The 25,973-nt window shown below is 37.1% G+C and overlaps 1 protein-coding gene across 1 annotated transcript; it reads right to left on the bottom strand.

The window, feature by feature from the left end:
• LOC140163963 (uncharacterized) lies at positions 1-25,495 on the bottom strand. Its single transcript, XM_072187258.1, has 19 exons — positions 25,092-25,495; positions 23,244-23,342; positions 21,636-21,763; positions 20,508-20,724; positions 19,493-19,639; positions 19,110-19,271; positions 18,085-18,240; positions 17,372-17,530; positions 16,323-16,484; positions 15,559-15,693; positions 14,162-14,317; positions 12,895-13,053; positions 10,516-11,199; positions 10,309-10,347; positions 9,984-10,082; positions 9,344-9,565; positions 8,501-8,691; positions 5,772-5,927; positions 1-2,138 (listed from the first exon to the last, which is right to left on the bottom strand). Exons 1-19 carry the CDS (start codon positions 25,240-25,242, stop codon positions 1,986-1,988), a joined length of 3,375 nt encoding a protein of 1,124 aa, XP_072043359.1. The 5' UTR covers positions 25,243-25,495; the 3' UTR covers positions 1-1,985.
• Positions 25,496-25,973: the final 478 nt, after the last annotated feature.

Genomic DNA, 25,973 nt, shown 5'->3' with positions numbered 1-25,973 from the left:
TCCTCTTCGTAGTTCGTGTTACAAAAAATGGCACAGTAGTTCTAGGGTTAACATCTATATGAATTACTCTTATTCGTTTTTCAAACAAAAATTTACACTTACAAGTAAAAATATCCCTTCTTCGTTTTATTTCTAAAATGTTACTATATTATAACACAATCTAACACAATAAAAATTTCAAACTTTGATACAAATTTTATTGGTTATTAAAATTACAATAAATGACAAGCTTATTTCCAAACCGTGTTAAGTCCACAACCACAAGTTTATCATTTACTTATGTGATACAATTACAATTTATACTTTGAAAGATTTGACATTAACAACAATACGTTGTACCATCAACAGTATCTACGAAGTCTAATACAAAGTAAAGTCCCGTCAGCTGTAGAGTAACCAGTGGGGTTGGATCTGTATATCCCCAGTCAACATCCGGGGTCAGCTTGGTCCTACGTTACATCATAGGTCGTTGGTACTCAATGGTCCCGGGCTGTGATTACCGGTAGTCCATACTAACATCAATATTTGCAATGTACTTCTTCCTTCTGACCTGTTTCAGCCCAAAATGAACCTAATATTGTTGGCCCATTTAACCATTTGTCCCAATAAAGTCATTCTAAAGTCATCGGTGCATTTTCTGATGGTACACTTGAGTTCCCATATTCCGAACACCTACTACTCGCTACTATTCGCTACTGGGCCCGTCACAGACAACTTGAAGGATACACGAGCCCACATTAAGTTATCCCGAGGGGCCACTCTAGTATAATGATGTACACATGTGTGACCTAAAACGCGTGAAAAGGGCGTTTTTTTGATGTTGGACGTGTTACGCGCGCGAGTGACGAGTTAAGGGGTCAAAAGACGATGATACAAATACGTTTAGAGTATAGATCTGGTTCAGGAATTAATGTTAATATAGAAGTCAAGTTTTTCGCCCTCTTCACGGTACTATAAACTTTAAGCTGTCACCAAAAGGTGTCGCATTCACTATACTTCAAGAAATATTTCCCAACCCCATCCCCCATTTCAAAGCGAAATCGACGCCACTGGTTAACTTGAATTTGAGAGTAAGTACGCTAAAAACTTGCACATGCGGTAAATTTGCTCAGAAAGGAAAACTTGTTTTATTTGGGTGGTGTTTTGAAAACAACTGGTCACGCATGTGTACACTGTCATATCTAAGGCCCCAGAGCTTTATTATGTATTGTTTAAAAACATACAGTATTATTCAACTGCGTGGTACAAAAAGGGAATAAGTTTTTGGTGCTCCAAACAGCCTACGCAGATTTTTGTGCTACAATGAGTCGACATGCACATTGTAATTTCTTGAGAAATTAAAAATTAAAAAATATTTCATACATAAAATAAAATTCTTTAACCCATTCAACTGGAATCAGGTGTTTTTTTTACTCTGCAATGTATACACACCTTCGACAACAAAGACGTTGTAATTTTAGACAGGAAGCGCACGTGGTACGAAAGGGGAGTCAAGGAAGCGATCGTTGTCAAGAAAGAACAGCCTTCACTCAACAGGGGAAGCGGTCTGTGTCACAATTTGGCTCTAAATTACGACTTCTGACAACACCATCTCGCCACTGGTCAGTGACCAATTGCCGCAGATCAACAGACGGCCTGAAGATGAAACCGTGGCCTCTCAAAAAACGTGAGTCCAGTTGAGAATGGTTTATAGAATTGAATTTTATATTTGATTACATCTGGATGAATGACAACCTTCACAAACTATTTCATACAGCCCTCTTTTCCATTTTTTTTGGCTGCCCCAATTTTTTGTAATTTGATGAAAAACCGCGGGTCTATTCAGGGTTTTTTTTTTATCAACGCTATTGTTTATATAATGTTTATCTTGCGTACATGTTTTTCTTTCATTAATTTTTCAATCAATCAATCACAAGCGAAATTGGCGAAATAATTTAAAGAAAATGTGGTAGCAGTAACATTTTATAAGTCAAGACGTAATTTCTTCAGACTGTGCATCCTTTGACTCGGAATCTAACAGCACACAGCTCGGTCTGGCATGCTGAAGGCAGATTAAGTTTAAGGTATCTTGTTGACAAATGCGGATCAAAATTTATAGACTTGACGGATGCGGAATCCACGTTCGCTTCTATATTATCCTGTAGAATTATGGAAAATAAAAGGATAGGAACCGAGATTGTGTTAGTATAGCTATCAAATGCGTCACTTTCTGAGTTACATAGATCAATAGTTAAAAGTTAAAATAACTTAAATCATTGTCTGACTTTCTAATGTGTCCATTGCATTACTTTTACCATAATAAATTTAGGTAGAATTGTGTAATTCAGAATTAAACATAGAATATGGAACCAGGAACAAGTGTATATTGACAATACTAGATGAACACATCCAACCCAACTCACCAAGAATAAGTGTAAATCGTCAATTCTAGACGAACACATCCAACCCATCTCACCAAGAACAAGTGTACATTGACAATACTAGATGAACACATCCAACCCAACTCACCAAGAACAAGTGTACATTGACAATACTAGATGAACACATCCAACCCAACTCACCAAGAACAAGTGTACATTGACAATACTAGATGAACACATCCAACCCAACTCACCAAGAACAAGTGTACATTGACAATGCTAGATGAACACATCCAACCCATCTCACCAAGAACAAGTGTACATTGACAATACAAGATGAACACATCCAGCCCAACTCACCAAGAACAAGTGTACATTGACAATACAAGATGAACACATCCAACCCAACTCACCAAGAACAAGTGTACATTGACAATACTAGATGCACACAGCCAACCCAACTCACCAAGAACAAGTGTACATTGACAATACTAGATGAACACATCCAACCCATCTCACCAAGAACAAGTGTACATTGACAATACTAGATGCACACAGCCAACCCAACTCACCAAGAACAAGTGTACATTGACAATACTAGATGAACACATCCAACCCAACTCACCAAGAACAAGTGTAAATCGTCAATACTAGATGAACACGTCCGACCCAACTCACCAAGAACAAGTGTACATTGACAATACTAGATGAACACATCCAACCCAACTCACCAAGAACAAGTGTACATTGACAATGCTAGATGAACACAACCAACCCAACTCACCAAGAACAAGTGTACATTGACAATACTAGATGCACACAGCCAACCCAACTCACCAAGAACAAGTGTACATTGACAATACAAGATGAACACATCCAACACAACTCACCAAGAACAAGTGTACATTGACAATGCTAGATGAACACATCCAACCCAACTCACCAAGAACAAGTGTACATTGACAATACTAGATGCACACAGCCAACCCAACTCACCAAGAACAAGTGTACATTGACAATGCTAGATGAACACAACTAACCCAACTCACCAAGAACAAGTGTACATTGACAATACTAGATGCACACAGCCAACCCAACTCACCAAGAACAAGTGTACATTGACAATACTAGATGAACACATCCAACCCAACTCACCAAGAACAAGTGTACATTGACAATACTAGATGCACACAGCCAACCCAACTCACCAAGAACAAGTGTACATTGACAATACTAGATGAACACATCCAACCCAACTCACCAAGAACAAGTGTAAATCGTCAATACTAGATGAACACATCCAACCCAACTCACCAAGAACAAGTGTACATTGACAATACTAGATGAACACATCCAACCCAACTCACCAAGAACAAGTGTACATTGACAATGCTAGATGAACACAACCAACCCAACTCACCAAGAACAAGCGTACATTGACAATACTAGATGAACACATCCAACCCAACTCACCAAGAACAAGTGTACATTATACTAGATGAACACATCCAACCCAACTCACCAAGAACAAGTGTACATTGACAATGCTAGATGAACACATCCAACCCAACTCACCAAGAACAAGTGCCCATCGACAATGCTAAATGAACACATCCAACCCAACTCACCAAGAACAAGTGTACATTAACAATGCTAGATGAACACATCCAGCCCAACTCACCAAGAACAAGTGTCCATCGACAATACTAGATGAACACATCCAACCCAACTCACCAAGAACAAGTGTACATTGACAATACTAGATGAACACATCCAACCTAACTCACCAAGAACAAGTGTACATTGACAATACTAGATGCACACAGCCAACCCAACTCACCAAGAACAAGTGTACATTGACAATGCTAGATGAACACAACTAACCCAACTCACCAAGAACAAGTGTACATTGACAATACAAGATGAACACATCCAACCCAACTCACCAAGAACAAGTGTACATTGACAATACTAGATGCACACAGCCAACCCAACTCACCAAGAACAAGTGTACATTGACAATACTAGATGAACACATCCATCCCAACTCACCAAGAACAAGTGTAAATCGTCAATACTAGATGAACACATCCAACCCAACTCACCAAGAACAAGTGTACATTGACAATACTAGATGAACACATCCAACCCAACTCACCAAGAACAAGTGTACATTGACAATACTAGATGCACACAGCCAACCCAACTCACCAAGAACAAGTGTACATTGACAATGCTAGATGAACACAACCAACCCAACTCACCAAGAACAAGCGTACATTGACAATACTAGATGAACACATCCAACCCAACTCACCAAGAACAAGTGTACATTATACTAGATGAACACATCCAACCCAACTCACCAAGAACAAGTGTACATTGACAATGCTAGATGAACACATCCAACCCAACTCACCAAGAACAAGCGCCCATCGACAATGCTAAATGAACACATCCAACCCAACTCACCAAGAACAAGTGTACATTAACAATGCTAGATGAACACATCCAGCCCAACTCACCAAGAACAAGTGTCCATCGACAATACTAGATGAACACATCCAACCCAACTCACCAAGAACAAGTGTACATTATACTAGATGAACACATCCAACCCAACTCACCAAGAACAAGTGTACATTATACTAGATGAACACATCCAACCCAACTCACCAAGAACAAGTGTACATTGACAATGCTAGATGAACACATCCAACCCAACTCACCAAGAACAAGTGTACATCGACAATGCTAAATGAACACATCCAACCCAACTCACCAAGAACAAGTGTACATTAACAATGCTAGATGAACACATCCAACCCAACTCACCAAGAACAAGTGTACATTGACAATGCTAGATGAACACATCCAACCCAACTCACCAAGAACAAGTGTACATTGACAATACTAGATGAACACATCCAACCCAACTCACCAAGAACAAGTGTACATTGACAATACTAGATGTATATTAAATCTGTACCAACACAACAACAAGCCCAGCAAACACAAAGGTGTTTTCAAATTGTTCGTGTTATAAACGTGTCTTGGTTTTAGCTATAAACCGTTTAACAACATTTTAAAAAGGTCATAAAGACGTTTTTAAAATGTTTCATTTGGAAAAAATCCAACATCAACATTCTTAAAGTACTGCCACAATGTCATTGTAAAATATGTTTTTCCCACAATTTTTGAAAAATATTTTGTCAATCATTAAATAACATTTCGTTGAAATGTTTTGCAGGAAGTTTTCAAAAAGGTTTTCGAATGTTATTACAACGTTTTATACCTTATATAGCCGTTAATAAATAACCCGACATTTAAACGTTTTCTGTCAAATGTTTGTAGGGAACAATACCAAAAACTCAACATACAGCAGACAAACAAATAAAAGCATCGGCCTACCAGTGTATTCAATAAATCGGTGCCGTATGCAATATCTACTGATGGAACAAAGCAACATCCAGCGCTAATACCGGGAATACCGTAGGGGACTAAGGTAGAAGCATCCCCTCCTTGAATATCTATTACGTAGACATTCGTTAGAGCTCCTAAGTCAACCTGTATATAAATCAACAATACCTTAGTTATGAATGTGTCTACACGTGTGTAAGCACTTGTTTACATCTTTTTCCCGTGTAAATTTAGGTGTAATTTATCCTGGGTCCAATCTCTACCATGGAAAGTTTGCTATATCTTTATAAATATAATGAGTGTTCTAGATTTGGTTTTAGCATTTCATATTTGAAAGAACTAATGTTTAATTGCAATATTTCGAAACCACAAACCAAAACTGGCTGCTATGATGTACGAATATGTATTTTACCAAGTTGGCAATAGGAATTTACTTCATTTTGCATATGCATGACTTTCTTGTGATGACCTTCAAAATGTGGCTATTTTCAGAAAAAGGATGAGGTTGTTCATCAAGAGTTTAGGTAGATATGAAATGTGCTGGATAGGTGTTTTTGTTTATGGATGAAATTTGCTGTAATGAACGATATCTGGTGAATTGACACCCAACATATTCAAATTGGTTAAATTTGGACCAAAATAGTATATTTTCTTTTGAGTTAACACTTGTCCAATTGTGTTTCCCATATTAACCAAATGGCAATGAAATTCCCAGTGGCCAAAGTTCACTAAATAATAGTTAGTTATACCACATACGTCCATCCGTGTATCTTAGTTTTTCATATTATACTCAGAAACGGATTTTATAATAAGAAAATTATCTAGTGCACATAGTCTCCTTCACAGGCAGTTTTTGTCGTGTATATGTTTGGGATTGAACCACGTGCAGGCAGGGCCGTACTGTTAAAAGTATATGTTTTTGACTATAACCTATGAGCAAGGTCACAACACAATGTTTTTGTCCGGATAATATCTGTGGTCCTAGGCACCCTACCGGTTTACTGATAACTGTGCAGACTGATCATAGATAGACTAATTGAATTTGAACACCAAACGCTTATTTTGTAAAGAGATAATACTCTGTGATTATTTATGGATGAAAATTAGGAAAAATGCTATAAATGAAATAATTAATAAATTATATAAAACATACAATCCGTTAACAAATAAAGTCTTTAGGTAAAAGTCATCCGAGGTGAATTAAGTATAGATTGTCAGATTGTCGATCACATTTCTGCGCCAAAATTGTTAAAGGTCATCTGAGGTCGACTAAGTATATATTGTTAGATTGTCAGAATGTTCAAAGCCGTGTCATAAAACGTGATCACAATTAAGCATCAAAACCATCAAAAAAAAGGTCATATCAAAGTTAACAGTTACTGATAATAGATATTTGGATTATCATGAATTGGTTATGATCACCCTTGGGCATCAAACTTTCTTAAGGTCATCTGAATATAGACTGTTGGATTGTTGTGAAACTCGGTGGATGTGATTTCCATTGATCCCTTTGTTACAAGTATGAATTAAATGTAGACCTATTTAGCACACATTTCTCAATTTAGCTTTCAACATGAAAATTATTGAGAATTTCTTGTCATTGGTGGTAACGATATTTCCCACCCAGTTAGTTGTGTACGTGCTTCACACAAAAAGTTACTAGCATTCCAAGTACTTGTCTATGTAAAATTATGAAACATGAACTTCTTCCATGGCGTTGTCTTTTTAAAAAAAATTCTTGTTTTCGTATGCCACATATCTGGAATACATGGAGTTTTGTTGTTCCGATAATCATCACAATTCTGATGAAGTCCCACGGATGTGGTGATGAAATATTAAAGTAAGTCACTATTTTGTTGAGAGAATTGTTTAAAACATTCATTCTAACATCGATAATCATCGATGTATATTTTAGTTGTCATGATAACTGGACAGCGAAACACCCAATTTACTCCACAATAAAGATATAAACATGGTAACCAGCAACTATTGTTTTGTAATCGTTGTGTCTGTTATTTTTTTTCAGTAATGTACTGAGTCACATAATGCCAAGTAAAAACACACTATTTAAAGCCTTAATGTACAATCTTTTTAAATTTTTAGATTTTTCTTTTTTTCTTCCAAAATGATAATGCAATCATTATGAAAGTTCCCAATACATTTTGACGCGAAAAACATTGGAAATTTGCAAAGAAACAACATCATAAACTTCACCTCTGTCACTCGAAATATCTCGCACCTTTTGGATTACGACGGGGAGTGCGGCCTCAGAGTTAGTCTCCTACGCAGCCAGTTTGGATATGCTCCCTCCACATGTGTGGCGGGAGCGTAAGATTAAGATTTGCGATCGTTCTGACATATTATCATAATCTGAAAAATTATGATAATATGTCGGACCAACAGAAAATCATCCCGTTTTACTACAAATAGGGCGAATTTGACAGTTTGCTCATAGATATAAGTTGGAACATTTTGTGTAAGAACATGTATTACAAATATGCCAAAAAATCGGTTTTGAAAAAAATAAAGACATATTCTGAAAAAAGATCGTACATTAAGGTTTTAATTGTCCGGGCTGTTTTGAGGCGCATTCTTCATGTGAAATCGGCATCGTTAGCTTTGAACATAAAAGAGACGGTCCTTGTAAAGTGTTTTTACTTGACGATTCTGAGGTGGTGATTAGCACAAAACTGCGTTAAATGTTGATTACCAAAACCTACCATGATATGGGGTTCCGGGTCTCCGGTATTAGGTGCCCATACGGGTGAAAAGATTGGGTTAGAACCATCAGCATCTGTATCTTCGTTGAGGTTGTTAGCATCGCGGGCTTCTAATGACACTGTTATGAGACCGAAGTAATCGAAGTAAAACTCTGTCGAGGCATTGAAAGCGTCGTTTGTAATTGGCAAGTCTGGGTAGTAAGACAAAAAAGCGATGGTTCAAGTGGTAACATTACATTATCAACCTTATTGTCAATATAGACGATACATAAATTTACAGGCTGCTACATTTAATTAATTGATATGCATTTTATTATTAATATAAAAATAAGTCAGAGGAGGGACACTACGCCAAATATATGGAAGATGATGGGTTATGCAATATCCGCAAGTGTAAAATAAATAACATTGTTTATAAATTGCTTAAAAGGGAAGGATAAGTCATTCAAATTGTTATATGGTATTTTTGAAATGAAAAAATTGGTCAAAAAAGAGAAGAAAACAGCAGTATTAATGAAGATGAAGCCCCATTCAAATACATGTAGCCAATTTATATACTGTAAGATGCTTTATTTTGTCTTAAATACACGGCTTTCGGCTGAATCACTAGCAAGCTATGTTAGCACATCTATGGCAATGACAAAGGTACCAAAATCTGAATTTTGATGATTTTTATGATCATCCGGAGGATAAAAGTATGGTAAAAAAATGGTATAAGTAACTTTTACACCCGTCGTGCAATATTTTAAGTATTTTAAACCTTGCATGGTTTCTGAAAATAATATTATTGTCAATGCAATTCTGAGAAATACAGCAATAATTTTTTTCAACTTGTTAACTTACATTCATTTGGATTTATGTTAATAGTGACCATTACAGAATTAATCATTCCTACATCGGATCCTGATATGGTCACTTGAAATTCCTCAAGGCATTGTGTATCATCATCTGCAGCAATGGTTATGTCCACATTCACTTGACCACCAGATGGTACTTGGATATCCATATCGGTAACCGTGGTGTAATCAGTACCTGCAGTGGTTGATATATCGGATGTCTGAAGAGCTGTAGAGGTATAGGATCAATTGTATTTTACATACGAAATCAATATTCCAAAAATTAAATTGGTATCTATTGCACATTATTCACTACATTGATACAATGGACATCACAATTACACGACGGTACATTTGCTACCGGATTAATCCCGTTTAGCAGAATATTCCTTCCAAAAGAATTGGTAAAATATTATAGTAGAAGTGGAAATTTTGAAAGTTGAATAGCACATAATCTAACTTATTACAACTGAAGCATATGGTGTGTTGTTTTTTGAACATGCTCGAAGGTCAGTTTTGTGGCGATAATGACACATTTTGAAGTTAGCATATCTATTGACAACAAAGGCGGAGTTAAATGGGTTTATCAAACTGTCAAACTTTTAGGCAGAACTTCCGCCAGAATAGCTGCCGCAAAGTGTACTTACTGACAGTTCCTGTTGCTGTTCCACTGTTCTCTAGCATTAACTGGACCATTCCATCCCCTTCAGTTACACTGGCAGTACTTGCAGTAAATTGAATATCAGCTGTTAATGGAACGAGTCATTAAATATATTAATACCGTTATATAGAGCATTTATGAGAGATCACATCCCTTTGTATTCAAAATACATGATAACCATCAAACAATAAAGGAATACAATAAGCCCAGAACAGATCGTGTAAAATCTCAAGAATAAAATACGCCCATTATTTACCCCCACCCCCATGATAGAGTATATAAATTCTTGTCATATAAAAATGCAATCTTACCAGTGGCAGGTGCAGTCGTAGGGTTAATTGTCGTTGGTACTGTGAAACGTTATGAAATTTGAAAAAAGCAAGCCTTTGTTTAAACCTAATTTGGAAACTGATTTCGGTATTTTTGTTAAAAGAAGTCAATACTTTATAAGTTGAATAACGCATAACATATTTGTCTATAATTTAAAGACAGTACAAATTGAATTCATTTTAACTTACATTGGGTCGTAGGATCAGGAGGAGCAGCAGTAGTGTCGACATGTGTAGTTGGTACAGGAGCAGCAGTAGTGTCGACATGTGTAGTAGGCACAGGTGCAGCAGTAGTGTCAACAGGTGCAGTAGTAGGTACAGGAGCAGCAGTAGTGTCGACATGTGTAGTAGGCACAGGTGCAGCAGTAGTGTCAACAGGTGTAGTAGGCACAGGAGCAGCAGTAGTGTCGACAAGTGTAGTAGGTACAAGAGCAGCAGTAGTGTCGACACGTGTAGTAGTAGGTACAGGAGCAGTAGTCGTGTAGACATGTGTAGTAGGCACAGGAGCAGCAGTAGTTTGAACAAGTGTAGTAGGTGCAGGAGTAGCAGTCGCGTCGACAAGTGTTGTAGGTACAGGAGCAGCGGTAGTGTCGACTCGTGTAATAGGTACTGGAATAGCTGTAGTGCCGACTTGTATAGTAGGAGCTACAGCAGTAGCAGTGGTGTCGACTTGGGTAGTAGAAGCAGCAGTAGTGTCGGTATCTGCATGTGTAGTAATATCAGTTGCAGCAGTCGTGTCGGCATTTGTATTTGTAGCAGTGTCGGCAGTGATAGTGTTAGCACCAGTTGTAATTCTAGTGATACTCGTCGTCTTGTCGGTACCAACTGTGTTCTGGGTTGTGACTTGTGTTACGGTTGAGACAATAGTGGTGGCTGTAAATCAGATGATTATAAAAGATTAATTTTTTTATGAGGTGTCTAACAGGATGAGCCATCGTACAAAGCTATGGGAAGCCCAGTAAGTGGTATTATCGCCAACATTTATATTGAGTGGTTATAAGAACAGGCCATTGCCAGCGCACCGCTAGATTGCAAACCAAAGTTGTGGCGTCATTATGTTGACGATGTCCTTGAAATCATTCAAAAGGGCACCACCGAACAACTGACTGAACACCTCAATACCATAGACCCCACCAGGAACATAAAATTCATCACGACGATGACGAGAAGATATGATTCATTGAATCATTGATGCCTTAATCGTCCGCAAACAAGATGGAACCATCAAATTATTGATCTACCGTAAAAAGAGGCATACAGAGCAATAATAATATGATTTTACTCGCAGCATTCCTCCATCCGTTATACCAAATAGGACAGAGGGAGAAAGAATAAGAACACGAAGAAGGGCCCTTGCAAACTGTGGCTACCCAAAATGGACAATTATTGAAAAGGTCAAACAACAAATCGAGGGCTTAGAGCAAGAACTAGCTATGTCCACAAATACATGTTATTCATTTCGGCAACAAATGGACGGTTAATTTTGCAAAACAAAACATAAATGCAAGACTACACAAAGACAGACTCGAAAATAAAAAAAAATCAGACAGCGATCCATCTAATGATCGTCATTCCATACATAGAAGGACTTTCAGAGAAACTTCAACACGTCTTTTGAAAACACAGAATTGCTACCGCCATGAAACCCACAACACTTCAAATGCCAAAATAAAAGGGATCCCAACGAGACTTGTGAAGTAGTATACAGAGTTGATTGCAAAGGATGTGACAAAATGTATGAGGGCGAAACAGGTAAAGCGTTTGAAACAAGACTCACAGAACATCAAAAAGATGACGTGAAGATAAGAATCAACAGCAGAAATTACATCAAAGCAGAGAGGAAAGAATCAATGACAAAACAAAATAAGTCCGCCATCACTGACCACATTTCTCAAGAAAACCATGTTATCAAAACACACTAGGAAGATCCGCGAAGCAATATGGAATCGCAGGGGAGTCCACAAAACTACAAACAAAGACATTTGAATGTATTCTCTCGGCCACGTATATGACCCACTGATTAAGCACACAGTTTCCGCGGGTCTAAAAACCACCTGTGGTCAAGATGGCATACCATGCTTTCGAACGCTATAAAACGTGAGTTTTAAATCTCTGGTTATGTCTATCAAAATTTAATAATTTCGCGAACAATCCTACAAACATTAGAGAGATTGCGATTTCCAAACTTACGTATCGACCGTACGTGGAATCTATTCAAAATCACTCTCCTGTGACGGGATTTTAAATAGAATCCACGTACGTTCGATGCTATGTTTGGAAATCGCAATCTCTCTCTAGTATGCTTATAATTACGCACGTGACCACCTTGTTGTTTTTTAATTTATTTATTTAAACTTTCTTTAGGCAGGGTAGTGCCTTCTAAGCACCTATCTACTAACTTAAATAACTTTTAAGAGTAAACAACCCAAACAATATTATTAGATTGTGTGAACAGAATCACTTGTTAACCTTTTACATTTACAACAAACTCTCACTTTATTTACCCAAAACTGGGGGAATGTAAAAGCTGAGATTGAAAGATAACGTCACGTAACTTTTGTTTCTTACCCCTTGTACAGGTTTCTAGATCACAAGTTTGTGTTATACGATCGGAACCTACACAGCCAATAGGAACGTTGCAAACACGCGTGCGCTCTCGCCTACCACTACTGCAAGTGCCCTCACATTCACTCCATGAACTCCAATCATTCCATGTAGGTTCGAACTCTGCGTGAAATAAATTGAGAACCATGGTATTAAAGTATCATCCAAACGGCTGGTAATATTTAATTGCACATTCAGGGAAAAATACGAAATTTGATATAATTCATTTTCAAGATACATCTACAACTTTGTTGACAGTTTTCGCTCATCCAGGACGGTACTCTATTGTAGAGAATCGCTCTTAGATGGGAATGGGCGGGGGTTACAACCACATCTCATAGGTGGCGGAAGCTGTGACACGTTTCCCTAAATTTTTTTCAAGGGGATCGTTCCCCCTATAATCATAATAGAAAAATATAAATCAATAATTGCCCTGTGCATTTTCTATTTTAGTATGAAGAAACCTGTACCTGTTCTTGAACAAATTCATCAGGACTGTTCATAGAAGTATTGTTAGTTGTGATTTCATGCGACTAGTCCAATAAATATCCACTTAATTGCAGACGTTGCGGAAACTGTCAGTTTCCTTTTTCGGTGCTATTGTTGTAATGACGATCTGTGTACAGCTGATGTTGACTGCAACCGAATCAAATCAACTGCCAACTTGGTTGCAAAGCAGCAGTCAATATCAGCTGTACACAAATCGTCATTACAACAATAGCATCGAAAAAGGAAACTGACAGTTTCCGAAACGGATATTTTATTAGACTAGTCGTATGAAATCACAACTAACAATTCTGAAGAAACCCGTGTTTTTGGCCCAAATAGGGTTCAATTGCACCTACCAAATAGCAAAATACACCTTCATTTTGGGAGTAAAATAGTCTGAAATTGATTTTTTCGCGCGCGCAAAAAATGTCCCAGTAAAACAGGAACAAAATAATATGCTCGTCCCCGACCCCTCTCCCTTAATTTTAATGCTTCAGCCGCCACTGCCACATCTCCTACCAAACTAAATACAGGGTGTTATAAATTGACAATCCTTGTAGCAGGTTCCATGTATTTTGAATTGTTTGACATTACATGATTACGCGAAATTGTACTTTATCCGGCCAATACTGTATGTCCAAAATACTAGTAGTCCTCGTATATACCACAACATTCCCAAAGTTTGTATTAGTATAATGTTAAAACTGAATGCTTATTTTGCAATCTACAGAGGTCTACATACCTGTAGAGCAAGTATTATTGGTATCACAATCCCTGACTTCTCCATCGGGTCCGTCGCAATCAAATACACCGTGACATTCTCGCGTTCTGATGGTCCATCCAATATCACATGTTTCAGAGCATGTACCCCAAGCTGACCAGTCTGTCCAGACAGGAACTAGAGGAGAAATCGATAAAACGACGCATTGCCGTCTTGACATCAAAAATGTTATAGTTGGTTCAATATGGGAACACTAACCAATTGACCCAGCAAGTTGCACATTTAAAAAAAGGCATGTATACGTTTATTATCAGATATTATTATCAGATATTATACTTATGAATGTGCAATGATCGGCTGAAAGAAAACTCGTGCTCGGTTTATGAGCTGGGAAAGTTTCAAGATAACACATCGTACATAAGAATCTGTTGGAATGAATTGGAAGAGAGACACGCACGCGAGGGCACTCTTAAAGGGGCACTTCGTGATCCACAGCCTCATCCCCCCACTTTTCTCAAAAAAGTTGAGATTTTTATATCACTGGAAACCTCTGGCTACATAATATTTATGTACAAAATATTTCTTGCAGATTAATTCGTTTTGCAAAGATATCGTGAAATTTGAATTTCGTTCTGGTGCACCAGAACGAAATTACAACGCATTGTCTATGGAGCAGTGTAATACACATAATCATGCATAACTCGCAAACGCAAAATCGGAATCAACTGAAATTTTGGGAATAGGTTTTTTCGTGGATATGTACTGAAAATGTCATAAAAAGAGGATGCTAGGATCACGAAATACTCCTTTAAATGCGGTGCAGTATTTCTGTACTTATTTTTATCATATTTATAGTAATTATCTGCTGTATCTGTGAGTCAATAATGACTTTGCAGATACTTTGAGTTGATTTTCATGATATCTTTCACATCTTTGGATGAAACAAAAAGATTGCTATTCATATTTCAGATGGTAGGCAAACATAATTGTGTCGAGTATTAAACTCTATCAAAATCGTCTGCAATCAGACTGAATTAAAGAAACTACTTTACGTATGATCAGCTCCGGAGCTCCCCACAATCATGGTTAAGAGCGGGTAAAAAGAAGGGTGATTAACCTGGTGCCTTCATCGGAAAAAGGAATCGCAGAAAATAGCGACAAATGAGTGAAATGACGGTACTTAAAAAAGCAACAAATTTTGTATGCCTTGTAGACATGGTGCCTTCGGGAAAGAAAATTTCCAATAATTGAGACCTAACTTTTGAGGCGCACAATTAAAGATACCTGTTTTACCGAGTTTTATTTACAGGTGACCTCAGACGCAAACTAGTATTTTTTAATTTATCCAATATCCGATTTTAACTTAAAGGAAGAAATAACTGTTAAATTCAAAAGGAACGGTTGTTTTCAATACTTACCGCAGGGTAAAGTATTGCATTCTTCATTTTGATTCTCCATTGCACCAGGACACACTCTACAAAACCGTCTCCGTTGTCGAAGGCCTCCGTCACATGATTGAGTGCAATCTGTCCAGCGCTCCCAGTTGCCGTATTCTACATTTTATCGCAAAGCATCATTTAACATTATTGTACAAAATAATGTTTCGATGCCAGTGTAACATTGTTGATGGATAAATAGAATGAGATAAGTTTAAGGGAAATCATAAGGTACTCTTTGCCAAGACCAACGATTTTTTTACTAGATATTTTTGTCAAATTCACCTTAGCTTGGTGCGACCGCGTAGTGTTTGTGATCGATATTTAACAATAACGCTACTAAGTTAGCAACATATCTAACCTTGAAGGAAATTAAAACAGTTTAAACATAATTTTCGGATAGAAGGCTTGTTTCTAATGAGGCCCATACACATTCAATCTTATTGATCAATATCAAAGACCCTAGATAAAAGAGTGGATACAAAATCTACCATTGAACACGCACAATGGTAGATTTTGTATCCACTCCTGCATCTAGGGTCCCCAATATTGATCAATATTTTGATCGTGTATGGGCCGCATAAAAAAGCTGCACCATCAATATTAAACAGATAATTTTATAAAGCGTATCACATCTTGTGCGTGTTATAAATGCTTATCTTGAGTAGCCAAATGGTTCTAGGCAAAGAAGTAATTTGGACCCAATATATTTTACATTTATGAGAATTTTAATGATAATTACGAACCTTCGGGAACGGTGCATTCTTGAATATTGCATTCCCTGGAATGGACCTCATCCCCATAGCAGTTATCACCTCTTATACAAACTCGTAATCGTTCCATAACTCCAGCACCACAAGTCTTTGAACATTGGCTCCAATTGTCCCAATTACTCCAAGATGGATGAACTAAGATATACATTTACATATACAAAATAAATGGCAAACACAATATATAAAATGTAACTTTCTCACAGTACAATACTTATATAAACTTCAGCCTAACTATATATTATAGCAGTCTTTCCCTAGAGAAGTCCTTCTCAGAGGGCTGAGCTTTAGGAACTCTAGTTAGTGCCATCTTCAGACCAACTAAATAAACAAGATGATGCACCTTATATAACACAAGGGAACTGTCAATAGGACATGTCAAAGTGATTGACATGAACAACAAGTGGTCTGAAAGGAGTTCATGGCATATCCATTCCACTCCAGGCCATTTCAATAGGGATAAAGGAGTGGACATTCCTCCTGAATGGAATAAATAGCCTGATTGTTCTCCACACAGAAGGTGTCTTGACACTTTATATCAATTCCTATTGACAGTTCCCTTAGTGTATATAAAATGCGTCATCTTGTTTATTTAGTTCCTCCGAATATGGCACTCGCTAGAGTTCCGAAAGCCCAGCCCTCTGAAAAGGACTCTTATACGGAAAGACTAAATCATACTCATACTACTAAATTTGTTTATAATGAAGTTGATAAGATTAATAAACTTTCAGGCTTCGGAGGGAGCAGAATCAATCTAGAGACACTGAAATGGTTGATTTGGGACCCACCTAAGACGGTGCTTAGGGCACATGGCCTCCATTGCCTCCTAGCTAAGCCACGGATCTCAAGCTTACAGCGTTTGTAATCTCGAGCTCTGAGTCATCGTAGTCTTAAGTATACTATGAAAATGGCGACAATCTCAAGCTTACAGCAAAGTTGGATCTTGTGAAAACTATGGTCAAATGACACAAACTCGTGTCAAAATAAGACAATACATATAATCATAAGTACGAAACATCCTGTACCAGGCGGACAAACAAAGTCGTTGCAATTTTCTGTCATTGTCTCTTCCCCGCTACATTCCCGTGGATCACCACTGCTACATGGTCTCGTTCTACTTCTGGTACCGCCTCCACAAGTGTTTGTGCAAACTGTCCACGGACCCCATTCATACCAAGGTACATCTTAAAAGTAAATTGTCAATAGAAAAACAATAATAGGAAGAATAGGCAAAATATAATGAAACAATCATTAACTCAAATTTAGTTTTATTTTTAGTGGACAAAAAGCAATGAAAATCTTTACCAAAAACAAAGTATTTTCCATAACCGACATTATAACCCTAAACTATTCATTTCGAAAACCACAACTATGTGAATTCGCTGTAGAAATGACGTAATAATCAGATTAGCTACCATAGCAATATATGACTACAATTTTTGACTATATCGCTCTGCACTAAAACGATCACGCGGTACCTATGCATTAAACCATAATGTCATACTGATCACTCGCACCTGTATGATTAGTATCTTTGAAAAGAGCGGTACTGTATTCAATTTACGATTGCAGACATACACAGGTGACGAGTGCAATCTGCTTGTAGTGCAGGGCGATATAGTCGAAATTATATTCATCTATTGTTATGGTTAATCCTATTTATTACGTCACTTCTACAGCGAATATGTCTTATAACATATTCTCAATTATGGTTTAATATTCATCATAACGAACAAACCTGCACACGAATGTGTGTTACATTCCTCCGTTTCAAATATCCTCCCAACGCACTCTTCCATTGCTTCCGGGTCACATACCCGTGATCTGTATCGCACGCCTACATCGCATGCACTTGAACAAATACTCCATTGTTCCCAGCTGTCCCATGATGAACCTTGTTGTAACAGAAATGTAATAGGTAAAACGTGATAAATGTAAAGATTAATGTAATTTTGAGGTTAGAGAGACCAGTAGTTAAATTCATCAAAAATCCAGAGGAGACTAACACTTCAATTTCGAAAGCATGGCATTAACAATTTTGGTTTCACGACCCCAGTAAATTAATGTATTTTATTTCATTGTTGTCTTTTCACAAACAGACAAACAAAACAACAAAAAAGAGTTGATACATTATACCAACCTTACCTATATTTGGAACGATTAATTCAAAGGGACGCTGTTGAAATATTCAAGTGAATGAATGTACGTACAGTACGTATTTGACTAATATTAGACACAAGATTTGCATACTTCCCATACTTCCTACATTCTAGATTCAAACTATACAATTCTTATATTCTACAAAGGCAGTAGATGTATCTCATACACCATGTTACCATTTCTAGTTTTATCTAGACAATTACCATTTCCTTATGTTCCAAAGAGCTTCTTATATACCTCATATATAGATTCCTGTCATCTGATTGGTTGAATGTGCAACCATTGAATTCGCTATGATCGCAAAATTAACTATGGACCGGTCATGGAAATGAACTATGGACCGGTCACGTGCGTCCCGATCAAACTGCGCAGTCGCAACATCCACGTATCCATTCGGTATATAAAACAAATATTGACTGCTTTATACTCGGGACATGGTTAAGATTATAGGCCAGCGGTGATCTGCGCCTCGGGTCAATATCAGTATAGCAGTCAATATTTGTATAATAGCAGCAAACCTTCATACGTTAACTGGGAGTAGCGCTATGTATAATATGGTTCGCAATGGGTTACCAGAAACACATTGTTTAAACATAGACATACCTGTGGCAACCGTAACACAAGCCGTCAAGTAGCACTGTTGAGTGTCAGTCACATCCCCATCACAATCTGACATTATTCCAGTACTACAAGAACGCTTACGTAATCGTTCTCCCCATCCGCAGGAAACGTCACAATCTCCCCAACTCGCCCAAGTATTCCAATCTTTGAAATATCAAGAGGCAGAAATATATTTGTATAAATTATAGAGGAATATATTATCATATGCTCCTCCTCCTCCGCTCCTCCTCCTCCTAATCTTCCCCTTCTTCTTCTTTGCCTTTTTCTTCCGTTCTTTTACCTCTTCATTTTCATTCTTCTTTTTCTTTCACTTGTCTACTGCAAATATGATACATGGTTACAGGATTGCTATGGAGACGACTTACAAGGACAGTTTTCAATCTCACATATGTCAATTTCTTGGGAATTTCCTATACAATGCTCGTCTTGACATGTTCGACTTCGATACCTCTGGCCCGTACCGCATACAACGGAACATGCTCCCCATTGTTGCCATTCATTCCATCTTCCTCCTTCAATAAAAAAATATATATAAACTGCGGTTTACAAAAAGATGATAAACTTGACTAAACTTGCGCCTTATTCAGTTAGTTTCTGAAACTTATGTAGTCAATTGACCAATCCTGCTATTTTGACGGTAAGGCGATGAAAAAAGAAACCCTGTTCTACGGGCGGACGGACCTGTCAAGTAGGGTCTGTCGGTTGGCCCCTTTTTAAATGACCCAAAAAAAAACAAAAATCTGCAAATAATTTGCAATTTGAGAAAATACAAAAAACAAATGTGTTCCAGAAATGTCCGAAATTTGGGTCGGCATTAATTTGTTCAAACTCTCGGTCGGTCGGGCCCGTAGAACAGGGTTTTCTTTTTTCGTCGCCTAAGAGCCGGATATGCAATTTTTTCAAGACCTTCAGAATTAACCATTCTGTTGACTGACTCTGCTGAAAGTTAATGATGGCGATAGGATTATTCTGTGCGTTTAATTCACCAAAACAGACTCATAAATATTGAAGTTTCTGGCTTCATTCCTTCTTCATTTTATGGGCACATTTTGGGTGTTTTAGAGGACGGTAGCGATTTTTAAGAATTTAAAATGTGGACTACATTGTATACATTAAACATTCCTGTACATGGGCATGATTAATGATTACAAAAGGGTGCATCGACACAACGAAATCAGGCTTGATCAATGAGTGCGAAAGTGTCATCCACATTGCGTAACCTCGGTCTTGGGATCTACGTACGGCCTTGAATCCAACGGAACAAATAAAAGTGTACGTCACAGAAACTGTCATCTTCACTATCTTACTATTTTGTATTCCCCGAATTTTTATCACAATGTTTGCACATAGTTTACATTTAAAAAGTAAAATGACACGTACCTGATATTCCATTGTCCTTTGGTAACAGACCTAATTTACTGCCACTCACTACTCCATTTTCATCAACAAATGTCAAGACATATGCATCAAGACTGTCAGGTGTTAAGTCATTAACTGCTCTAAATACACACGTAAATCGCACCGTGAGACTACCTGGTTTCATATAGTTTATATCCACGGTTTCAAAATGAGGTAAATTGGCGAAAACCCGTTGGAGCTATTAGTGATGCAAATAAAGAAGCGTGAAAAAATATATATGATGTATGACGATTCCATGCGTCATCCAATCATATTACGACTGTTGCATGGCTCCTAGGAAGAAATATGATTATACACGAGTGGTGGGTGTATGAATACTTCTCATGTGTCTGGTTCTTATTTAGGTCTACAATCATTCAAAAGTCGTCCATCTTTTATGATATTTTATAGTACCGTTTTAAACATTTTATTTGACGTCAAATATTTGATGCAACAAGCACTCGTTATTCAATCTTCCAGTTAGTAGTGTTCTAGTCATTTTTGTCTTCTAAGGAAGTACAACCGATAATATATTTCCATCAGATATACAATGTCAAATATATTTAATTGCCGTCAAGAAACATTCGTTAGAAAATAAAAAATTAACTGAAACAGATTGAATACTTCATACACTCTTAGATAGCGAAAACCAATCAGAGCAAGCGTTAGAAAAATGGAAACCATGCATTGATTGTGTCTAAATGCACGGGGGCGCACTCCGCATACTTCGGACGCGTTCATTTTCTTGCGGGTTGATGTATTTATATTTTCTTGTATTTTCCAACACTTAAGTGACAATTTTGTTATAAAAATACCAAAAATCATGGAATTTTTTTTTCTCGTGTATGAGACGCATCAACATTTCAGCACGCGTGCATTATTTTGTACAATTTCACTCTCAACAAGTGAAACGCATTCATTAACTTATTGTTAGATGAAATATTCGACATCGAATACAATAAAGAAGAACTGACATGCTTATTGTCTCACTTATTTGGGTATCATTCCGCTTTAAAACCAAACCGTTGTCACTTAGGTATTTATCTGCATATATATATTTGCCAATTTACATAAATTTCATTTTTTATTTTGAATACCTGCTTTACTCACCACAGGCAGGATCTCATTCTCCCACCAAAGATATTCATCTGAGTTTTTGTCTCTGACAGCTGGTTCATATTCTATTGGATCGCCATCATAGAATTCGAATGTTATCTCGCTACTGACTTCGTGTAAACCTGGTAAAGAGGAAATGTAATACTTTTCTTTGGGGTTAATATTAATGTAACTGTTAATTTGTTTACAAGATAGAATGAAGTCATTGACCTCATATTAAGGTCAACTTTTTGTTTGTGTTTTGGATGAATTGTTTTTGGGTTTTTTGCAAATGAATATTCCTATTGTATATGACTTCAAAAGGTCATTATTGTTTGTGAAAATAAAAAAACAAAAAGCAGAATTGTCACCCTTTCGTGTTAAAATACAGCTTATTTAGCCAAAGTCAATATGTGGTCATCAGGTAAAATATTGTTCTACCATATTGAACTAACACCAAAGCTATAGGTTTTTCACAATATAACTGTAATGGGAAGAAAAGTTCGAATGTTAATTTCGTCATTTTTGGCACAAATAATTTTGAAAACGTCATATCAACATGAATCTCCTAATTAACATATAGACGTCATTCATCCAGCCAGCACGCCCGAATCCATGGTGGTCCGTGATTCTCTAGTGGTCCGTGGTCTCTAGGCATTTATATGTGATGTCTATGGAACAGCTGAACGTCTAGTGCAGGGCAATACATTCAAAATAGCACAAAACGGTTGTTATGGTCATTACTTCTGTTACATCACTAGTTTTACAGCGAATTGTAACTGATGCATTATATAGACGATAAAATCAAATGGTTTGATATGTATTGTGTAATAATTAATAGTTATTTCCCATTAATGTAACCCCAAAATTCATGCAAACAAACGCAAATCATATCAAAGTATAATCGAGGTACAGATAAAATTGTATTTATCCACTAAACACAATTGGAAGCTCAATTAAAGTCAATTATAAAGAGTTTAAGATCATACTGGGTTTGTGTTTTTTACTCTTTGTAAGATTTCTTAATGAACTTCAACCTGGTGTTAGGTTTAAATCAACATATGAGAGAACCTGCATAATAAAGCCACTATACTCTAACCTCGCCTATACAGGTATTGTTTAAACCAGCATGATCAGATCTATATTTACGGATGAATTGAGTATTCAGTTACTATCAAACTCTGTACCGAATGCTGGGCGTTTTAAATTACATGCACTCAATATCTTGGAATGAACGAATGTGTTGCTGTGCATCAAAAATTGTCTTTATACCAAATACAAAACAACACCAAAAACCAACAACCCGAAAACACTGATTGTGGTTTAAAAAAATACGTAAGACAATACACACACATAAAATAAACAACAAAAATTCTACGAATATATAAAAGAATATCCTTTTCCAAACTATGTATTTCAATCAATTTTTAGCAGTTGGAAGTGTATCCATGTACACCATTTATCAAGTGTTTTGTCGGTATATTGTTATTTTATGAGTATTGTTTTTTTATTTTTTATAACAAAGTACACCAGCTACAAAATGTCCAAAGGTATAACAAAAAATTTTAAAAATCTCAAAAAAATGCATCTGATCTTTTTGTGCTCAAATGAGTCGTTATATACCTTCCGTCGTAGTAATCGATGAAGTTGTAGTAGGTGGCCTATTACCATTTACGGGTGGTTGGGTTTCAGTACTTCTTCCATTGTCTTTCTGATAACCAACTGTTAGTAAAAATAGTTGACATCAATTTAATCATTTTCTCCCAAGTACGATACAAATTAAGATGTATTTACATTTGTATAATTAAAATTCGATTGTTCAGTATTCTTTGCATTGTCATTTCATATGAACACGGAGTTAAAAAATCAAAACAAAATACTTCATCTTTTTATAAGGAGCTTTTCTTTTACCCCAGAATAGCTCCTGATTGAATTCCTCGCCAGTTCCCTAGACTAAGAGAACGTTGTTATAAAAATCATGTTTGAGTTCGCCATAGAGCTCCATTAAATGAAAAATAGGTCTCACTTCAAAATGAAAAATCATCTCTAAAGATACTATTATTATTTAAGACTTTCAAGTAAATTACAGCCTGTCTCAAAAAAAATTGTGCAAGTGAAAAGCGCCCCCTATGGGAATTAGAAAATACTGTTATGACATAATGCTTACTTCAACGTCAAGGGCACAGTCTTAGCTCTCAAATGCTGTTTGTTCTATTCAATTTGCTTGTTTTAATCTCGAGATATGCTTGCTTAACAACGAAAGGGTAAAATCACAATTGTGCCACTTTTATTAGGGAAGAGGGTTGTACATGTAAAACAAATGACAGCATCAAGTTTATCAAGAGTTCCTCCGTAAAATCAAAAGAATGCACACAACAATGCAACATTGTTTTTACTGTTTTATCATGATACAGGTATAATGATTCTCTTTTCTCACTTACGACAAATTAAAAGATAAATGAATATTTCACATTCTGCTGTAAAATCAAATACATGGGCATGTCAATGATTTTATCATGGTAAATACTGTTCTTTTTGACACTCAATGCATGTAGGCTAAAAGACAAACAAATATTGCACACTTATAGGTTAATGAACACAGACAAGTTCATGAAATTTGACAAATTAATGAAATTAGACAAAATAATGCACGCGGGCTGATGTAGATGCATCTAATGCACGAGCCCCGAGGGGGAGTGCATTAGACGCATCAACACCAGCTATCATTGAATTACATGTACAGCCCTATTCCTAGTAAAAGTGGCACAATTGTGATTTTACCCTTTCGTTGTTAACTAAACATATCTCGAGATTTAAAAAAGCAAATTGAACAGAATAAACGGTATTTGAGAGCTAAGACTGTGCCCATGACGTTGATATAAGCAATATGTCACAGCGGTATTTTCTAATTGCCACAGAGGGCGCTTTTCACTTGCACAATTTTTTTTGAGACAGGCTGTAGATAAATCTTGTTGACTTTAAATCCACTACAACGTAGTACCCGTATACTTAACGCTGCCACTGAGACACCAGAATCATTTCGCTCTAATATTAAAGCGCAGTTTCTCAGCACAAAAAGTAATTACACCCCCCCCCCCCTTTAATGAATGACCATTATTCCAAAACAGTTAATTGTATGCCTAATGTGGGATATGCATTGGAAGCAGAATTTATTTCTCCGCATTATGACACCTCATAACGCGCAGAAATAAATTCTGCTTTTAATGCATATCCCACATTTTGCATACGATCAACCTTTTGGAATAATGGTCATTATTAAAGGGGTAATTACCCACTCACCAGTGGAGTGAATCGCTTTGCCACATTGGCGTTGCAAGGATTCGAACCCGCTAACACTAGCTACTTCATGATTATTTACAGCACCTTGTGTCTTCATGGTGGTTCTCGTTAGTGGAAGGATGCGGAATATGTACAAGTCGATCTGTTTGTGGTGACGAATTTGCTCATTACCTGATAGTAATACTCCAGTCACGAACAAGAGTGCAACGATAGCCAACACCAAACATGTAATGATCACTACCAACCACGTTTTCTTCCGTTGACGCGGTTTGAACATGGGACTAGTGGAGAAATGAACATCAGGATGTTCCGTGAGCCCCATCCGGCTGAATGATATCGGGTATGTTCTGGCTTTACTTTTTAGATTTCAGCCCGCTCAACTCTATTTGTCTGAGTTGATTAAATGATCGAGCACCGGTATCCCCAGCTGGAGTACGGTAATGATAAATCGGATCTTCTTCTCCTGGTATAGGACTCTGACCGAATACCGGTGGTGATGGAGCATCGATAGCTTGATCTTCCGTTTCAGTTGGTGTGTCCACATCGTTCCCAGGCAGGCCCTCACTGTCAGGTATTGTCCACTTGTGTTTATCAAATATGTGAGCAAAAAGATACTTATAAGTTAGTTATACACACACTACACAAATGTATTGCAACATTGCTGAAATATGGGATATATTGCAAACTGTAAATTGACCATTGATACAATATCCTGTCGATTTCACACGACGCACTCATCGCATTGGATAGAAGTGTTCTTTGCTGAAATAAGTAAGATTAGGCTAATATCCCTTGAATGCAGAGATGAAGAAACTTAAACCACAAAAGGTTCCGATGTTCCGACAGTACACAAGTACACTGGAGCAAATATACAAATCCAAATAGACAAAAAACCGACGTTACGAGCAGATAAACTGCTCTTCTTTGTACTGTTTTGCTAACGCTTCTGTGGACTCTGAAATTGATACTTTTGCCATCGAACTTTGCCTGTTTTTTGGGCCTACATTGGTTGTTTGGTTTACCGAGTCTGTTTATGTGCACTGTACAGAGATT

This window comes from Amphiura filiformis, chromosome 1 (genome assembly GCF_039555335.1).
Source record: "Amphiura filiformis chromosome 1, Afil_fr2py, whole genome shotgun sequence".
NCBI lineage: Eukaryota > Metazoa > Echinodermata > Ophiuroidea > Amphilepidida > Amphiuridae > Amphiura > Amphiura filiformis.
This window is presented reverse-complemented; position numbering and strand designations above follow the sequence as displayed.

Excerpts from the sequence above, each read along its gene's own strand:
- LOC140163963 (XM_072187258.1), bottom strand. The coding sequence starts at position 25,242 with ATGGGGCTCACGGAACATCCTGATGTTCATTTCTCCACTAGTCCCATG. Across the intron at positions 14,318-15,558 it reads ATGCAATACTTTACCCTGCG|TTCCTGTCTGGACAGACTGG; the intron begins GTAAGTATTGAA and ends TTTCTCCTCTAG. Across the intron at positions 8,692-9,343 it reads TAACATAAATCCAAATGAAT|ACTTGCCAATTACAAACGAC; the intron begins GTAAGTTAACAA and ends CTTACTACCCAG.